The sequence below is a fragment of the Entelurus aequoreus genome, linkage group LG09 (genome assembly GCF_033978785.1).
Source record: "Entelurus aequoreus isolate RoL-2023_Sb linkage group LG09, RoL_Eaeq_v1.1, whole genome shotgun sequence".
Taxonomy (NCBI): domain Eukaryota; kingdom Metazoa; phylum Chordata; class Actinopteri; order Syngnathiformes; family Syngnathidae; genus Entelurus; species Entelurus aequoreus.
In genome coordinates, this window is record NC_084739.1 from 77,295,308 (window position 1) to 77,302,807 (window position 7,500).

The window sequence follows — 7,500 nt, forward strand, 5'->3', positions numbered from 1 at the left end:
ACATGTGTTTTTTTTTTTTTTTTTACATATGTAGCATAATCTACAAAGATACAAATAATTGCTATTGCGATATCTAGTGGACACATTTGGAACAGCAGTTTCTTTCACTTAAAAATTTCGGCTCATTTTTATACTTAGCAAACTCTTCCCGCAGGCCGGATAAAACCTGTTCGCGGGCCTGATTACGTTTGACACCCCTGATTTACAGTCATTCACAATAAAAACAATAACCATAGATTTTACCTTTTTTTAAAAAAATGTCATGTCAATGTCAATGCTCAGTTGCCAGAATTTTAACATTAAAAACAGTGGTACCATTGTTCCATGTATAGTAATATGTTGTAAAAAAAACACTGTCTGCAGAGTTTGTAAAACAATATATAATGACCATATGCAATTGTATGAAGCCTTATACATGAATTTAATGTACACTGTAAGGCAGCCATTATTGTGATGTGGCCCTCAGTGAAAATCAGTTTGACACCCCTGACGTAAGCGAAAACGAACAAAGAGCCGCCATTTCATTTTCTTCCTGTTGTCGTCCTCCAGCCTCACCTTCTACTTGGCCTTGGGCCTGACCGCCCTCTCCTTTGTGCTGGAAAGGAAGGCGGGGCTTCTCTACAGATGCTGGGTCGCAGGTAAGAGGTCAAAGTTCTGAAAATTCTGTCGATAACTGCTCTATAAGATTGTATTTTGCATTACTAAAGGCACTGAATTACATTTGCCTCGCACATATTGGCACTTAGTCGCTGTTAGTTAAGGGGACCAACTGATGTAATATGACAAACTGCCACTAGAGGGAGACATCACTTAGGGTGTCACTAGCACAGTGCTTCTCAATTATATCTATCAAGCCCTCCCTCTGAAGAAGAAAACCGCTGCATAACATTGTATTCTCATTTACATTCAAGAGAAATAAATATAAATTAAATTGCAACTGAGAATAACTTTATTAACATTGCTTTTAGTCTGTAACAGAGAAATAAAGTGCATCAATTTTCCTGAAATGAAAAAAAAAGTGAATCCTTAATTAATCATTTTTGACCGTCTTGAACCATTTGATACTGAAAACAATAAACTCAATAAATAATAATACATTCGAATTGATCAGCAACATTAACCCAGGAGTACAATATATAAAACACTTTAACCTACAAAACAAAAAGGAAAATTACAATCTGTGTTGATTTATTTGTTTTATTTTTTCATTAAAATGAAGTCAGGACTAATGGCTACAATGACCACGTTTTGTAGTGCACATACACATAATATACCACCTTAGAAAACACTTGGCTCTTCAAGTACCACCATAATGACCAACATTAAATTACGGTAGCGTAGGAGGCCTAAGTAGTCATCAAAAACAGGGCAGAGGTTTTGTTTAAGAAGTATACTTAATATTTTTGGCCACTGTAACATTGCACACAGTTTGAACAGTAACACTGTGAATATTTAAAAACAAAACACTAATCAATTAATCAAGTGATTCTTTGGCGTACCACTAGATGGAGCCTATGTACCACAGTTTGACAACCATGACATAAGGTATAGAAACACAATTTTACTGAAAAAAATAATTTTATTGAAATATTGATTAATTAAAAAAATTATACATATATATATATTTTACAAAAATGTCCATTATTTTGAAAAAAATAAATAATATAATAATATAAATAGCATACATTACAATTAATAAGTTAAATTAATTAAGAAAATTCTTACTTATCTAAACATATTGTATTTTTTTAAATTGTATTGTCAGTATTGTTTTAGTCATGTTTACTAACAAATAGGAAGAAGAACAAAAACCAAAACTGATGTGTTTCGAACATTGTTTACATTACATGTTAACAGTTTCACGTTCCAACATGTCCGAAAAGAAGTTATTTATACAAATGTGTATACTTTATAAAGTCCCTGGCTCATGTGGCATCACTGCTGAGATGCTAAAGTGCGATGGGGACAACATTGACAAATAATCAATGATGCAATGATGTATGGGTCCAAAACTGGAGACGGTGCATTATTCTGCCCTTCTGGAAAAAGGGAAGGGAGACCACCTGATTTGTAGCAACCACAGGGGCATCCCACTACTCGCCATACCCGGAATACTTCTCACCCGCATCATACTCTACGGAGTATTGCGTGCCGCCAGAAGTTGGCGCTGCTGTGAACAAGCTGGATTCATGCCCAACAGCTCTACCACAGACCACATCTCTGCTTTTCAACGGATCATGGAAAAGGCCAGGGAATTTCGGAAGGATCAGCACTTCTACGCCGCGTTCATCGACCTCAAAGCTCCCTTTGACACTAGGGACCATGGATCACTCTTGGATATCCTGAAATTTTTTTCCAAAATCACCAGCCTCTTTAGGCAGCCATACCATAATGCTGAGAGCTGTGGGCGTGCGGACGGTAGAGACTAAATGGTTCCCCATCGCTAGCGGCTTCAGACAGGTCTGTGTCGCTGTCCCCGACCTCTTTAACTGCGTCGTCCACCACCTGAAGACCAGGGTGTGTCAACATGTCCCAGGTGATTCTCAAACTTCTAACACCACGCATCCATCCGTCCATCTTCTTCTGCTTATCCGAGGTCAGGTCGCGGGTGAAGCAGTCTAAACAGGGAAGATCAGACTGCCCTCTCCCCAGCCACTTCGTCTAGCTCCTCCCGGGGGATCCCGAGGCATTCCCAGGCCAGCTGGGAGACATAGTCCCCCCAACGTGTCCTCGGTCTTCCCCATGGCCTCCTACCGATCAGATGTGCCCTAAACACCTCCCCTGGGAGGCGTCCGGGGGCATCCTGACAATATGCCCGAACCACTTCATCTGGCTCCTCTCGATGTGGAGGAGCAACGGCTTTACTTTGAGCTCCCCCCGAATGACAGAGCGTCTCACCCAACTCTAAGGGTAAAGCCCCGCCACCTGACGGAGGAAACTCATTTCGGACGATTGTACCCGTGATATTGTCCTTTCGGTCATAGCCCGAAGTTCATGATCATAGGTGAGGATGGGAATGTAGATTGATCAGTAAATTGAGAGCTTTGCCTTCCGGCTCTGCTCCTTCTTCACCACGACAGACCGATGCAGGGTTCGCATCACTGCAAACGCTGCACCAATCCGCCTGTCGATCTCACGATCCACTTTTCCCTCACTTGTGAACAAGACTCAGAGGTACTTGAACTTTTCCACTTGGGGCAAGATCTTCTCCCCAACCTGGGAATGGGACTCCCCCCTTTTCCGGGCGAGAACCATGGACTCTGATTTGGAGGTGCTGATTCTCATCCCAGTCCCTTCACACTCGGCTGCGAACTGATCCACCACGTACCACCTGACTCTCCAAGTACAACCATAATAAGCAACATTAAGATACATTAGTGTAGTAAGCTTGAGAAATTAATTAAAAACAATTTGCTTAACAAGTTTATTTAAAATTTTGGGCCACTGTAACATTACACATAGTTTGAACAGTAACACTGTGTTTGAATATAGGTAAATTCTTTGGCGTACCACTAGATGGAGCCCACTTACCACAGTTTGAGAATCACTGCACTTACCAACCAGGAATATGCTGATGACACCGCACTATTTGCAGAGACACCCGGTCTTCTCCTAGAAGCCTTCAGCACCTTCGACAAGGAAGCTAAAAAGCTTGGCCTATAGGTCAGCAGAACCAAGACTGAACTTATGCACATTGGTGATGGTCTCGACCCGTCTCGTCCCCTATGATCTCCTTGCTAGTAGTTACCTAGATAATGCGGCAGGTCACAGCGGGCAGGAAAACTAGTGTACAGTGGACCTTCGAGAAGCGTCACGAAGACTTGGACTTTGCAGACGACATCAGCCTTCTCTGCCACAGGCGAGCCTTGTTGCAGATGTGGCAGAGAAGACCAGCTTAAAAATCAACATTGAGAGGAGTAAACAACAAACGGCAAGATCAAATACGACTGCACCCGGTAGACATCATGGAAGTATACCTCGGAAGCATCGTCAGTAAAGAGGGGGGACAGATGAAGACATCAAGTTCCGAATCAACAAAGCCCGACATGCCTTCAACACTCTACGGCCAATATGGAGATAAACTGCCCTTTCACTGGACAACAAGATCTGTATCTTTAACACCAATGTCAAGTCAGTCCTGCTGTACATCTCAGAAACCTGGTGGGTGACCAAAACTAACACCCACAAACCTCAGGCATTCACCAACAGATGTCTCTGCAATATTCTCAAAATCAGGTGTTCGGAAGTTATCTCCAACAACCAACTGTGGGATAGGGCCAGCCAAGCCCCAGTCAAATATGATGACATCCATAAAAGAAAATGCGGATGGATTAGCCACACTCTCCACAAGGCTGCTTCAAACATCCCCAAGACTGGAATCCACATGGGAAGCGGAAAGTGGGTCGTCCAAGACAGACTTGGCGCAGGAATATCAACGCGGAGGCAAAGACAGCTGGGGTGACGTGGGCTGAGATGAAGAGGACCACTCCAGAGGTGGTGTTGCGGCCTTACGTTCCTTGGGGATGGTCCCGACCCACCAGCCTTCCAGTTCAGTCAATCGAATTTTACCCGCATAGCTCTTAATCATGAGTGCCCTATAGGGCTTTACAACAACATCCTCTGATCTAAACAGAAAACAGAAGAAACCTTGAAAAAGGATCGCAGATGTAGAGACCCCCCTTCCAGGGTGACCTGCTGGGTACAGTTATTAAAATGTTAAATTAATTATTTGTTAAATTCATAGATAATGTGAGAGTCCAGTCCAGAGAAACCAACAAAGTCATAGGGGGAGTGTATCTTCCTCCAGGCTCATCCAGTCAGCTACGCAGAGATGTCTATAGCTGTGCATGAAACAGTGGTCCATCAGTTCGATGATACTCCGGTCCTTTTTGTGCCCAATTGGATCCACAATATCTAAAACCGGTGACCTGAAACCAGAGGTACGCCAACGCAGAGCCCTTGCAGCTTCCATCCTGCAGTAGCGACACTGAGATGTTTCCGGAGAGACCAAGCTTAGAGTTTCCAAGGCGTCTGTCAATTCGGTCCTCCTGTATAGTGCAGAAACCTGGCCCTGGAACAAAACCCCAGCAGCCAGTCTAGACGGATTTGACATCAATCATCAATTAAAATTATTTATATAGTCCTTTATCACAAATGTGCAAGAAAAAACTCAACCCAATGGGCACAATGAGAAACCTTGGAAGGGACCGTATATGCGGGAACGAGTCGAAACACTACGGACGATTATAAGACGGAACGGCACCTGGTATTCGGTTCAAGGCACGAAACAGTAGGCGATACTGTGGACATTCAACTCGCAGCACCTGCAGTGAGCGAACTCGTCCAAAGGATGGCGCCATAGCACAAACAATAGCACACCTTTTCAGTGTCTTTGCATGTGTTTTATGAAAACTATTTGTTGAACACAAAACATTATTATAATAATAATACATTTATATTGTAGCGTCCCGGAAGAGTTAGTGCTACAAGTGGTTCTGGGTATTTGTTGTGTTGTGTTTATGTTGTGTTACGATGCGGATTTTCTCCCGAAATGTGTTTGTCATTCTTATTTGATGTGGGTTCACAGTGTGGCGCATATTTGTAACAGTGTTAAAGTTGTTTATACGTACACCCTCAGTGGGACATGTATGGCTGTTTACCAAGTAAGCATTGCATTCACTTGTGTGTGTGAAAAGCCGTAGATATTATGTGATTGAGCCGGCACGCAAAGGCAGTGCCTTTAAGGTTTATTGGCGCTCTGTACTTCTCCCTACGTCCGTGTACACAGCGGCGTTTTAAAAAGTCATACATTTTACTTTTTGAAACCGATACCGATAATTTCCGAACCGATCATTTCCGATATTACATTTTAAAGCATTTATCGGCCGATAATATCGGCAGCCCGATATTATCGGACATCTCGACATTTTACTTATAAGGCGCATTTCTTGGCACTCAAGCACACCGTACAAAAACAAAAACAATTGGATAAAAACAACAATTATAAAAGATAAACATAAAAAAAATATTTAAAAAAGTTTAAATTATGGCAGTTAACGAAGGAAAAAAAACAAATTAGCCGCAGCGTTTTATAAGCCGCAGGGTTCAAAGCGTAGGAAAAATATAGGGGATCATAGTCCGGGAAAATACGGTACTCATTTTATGTTAAAAAACACTTCTGCTACAAATTCTACTTTGTGTGTTTGATATGAAACAATATTTGTGTCCGGCAGGTGTCAGCTCGATGGAGACGATGCTGGCTCACCTCTTTTCCCAGCTGCTGGTCATCAGTGTCCAGATCATTCTCATGTTGCTCTTCATCTTCTTAGTCTTCAAGGTGCGAGACCCTCACACACACACACACACACACACACACACACACACACACACACACACACACACACACACACACACACACACACACACACACACACACACACGTAAACACAGCGCGTTTGAATGACTCTGTTTGCACAAGTCGTGTCTCGTGTCCCTGAAACTGCAGTAATTTTGCTGACGCTGCATTTTTCGCCACACTATGTACATTGGAACCCCGATTTTCGAGCCCCTCTATGAGCGAACTTTTCGGTTTACGAACTAATAGATTGTGCCAAATATGCGTCCGTATGTCTCTGTGTACAAACGCTTCATATATTCACTTTGTGTCCCGCTGGCAACCATTTTTTGCTTGCCCGTAAGCTTTTAATTGTGATGAGACTTCTACTCATTACGTCTCGTTCAGAGGCGCCTCTTTCAAGAGCACACACACACACACAGGCCCCTCTGTCTGCTCCTTTGCCGTTGTTAATGTCCCTGTAAGTGGATTTGACTTTCGGTCTTAAAAACCCTGTTCAAGAACAGGTTGGGAGAGTGGCCGGTCCAGCAACCTGAGGGTTCCTGGTTCAATCCCCACCTTCTACCAACTTCGTCACGTCTGTTGTGTCCTTGAGCAAGACACTTCACCCTTGCTCCTGATGGGTCGTGGTTAGGGCCTTGCATGGCAGCTCCCGCCATCAGTGTGTGAATGTGTGTGTGAATGGGTGAATGTGGAACTGGTGTCAAAGCGCTTTGAGTACCTTGAAGGTAGAAAAGCGCTATACAAGTATAACCCATTTACCATTTACTCTCACTACTTACTCGCACTTCAACATGAACCTGAGTCATACAGAAGTTTCTTAAGCGCAAAAATGATGACTAAAGTGGTGAAGCTTTATTTTTATTTGCACTTTAATTTCATTGACAGTTTTGTTAAACATATTGAATGTTCATTTATTATAATAATTTAACACACCATAATTAGTGTTTAAGCTGCACCCACCAACATTTACGAATAAATAAATATTTTTATATACTGTATATTGGCCGCACTGCACAACAACCCGCCGATATATACCGTATTTTTCGGAGTATAAGTCGCACCGGCCAAAAATGCATAATAAAGAAGGAAAAAAACATATTTTAATCGCACTGGAGTATAAGTCAGTAAGTTGGGGGGAAATT

General features: G+C 42.5%; 1 protein-coding gene across 2 annotated transcripts in view; it reads left to right on the forward strand.

Moving 5' to 3' along the window:
• The window catches only part of abch1 (ATP-binding cassette, sub-family H, member 1), a 58,659-nt gene that overhangs the window by 43,166 nt on the left and 7,993 nt on the right, over nt 1–7,500 (forward strand). For both annotated transcript variants that reach the window (XM_062057851.1, XM_062057852.1), the window contains exons 16-17: nt 550–638; nt 6,234–6,337. In XM_062057851.1, coding sequence (XP_061913835.1) covers nt 550–638; nt 6,234–6,337 — 193 coding nt within the window. The remainder of the gene's footprint in view (nt 1–549; nt 639–6,233; nt 6,338–7,500) is intronic.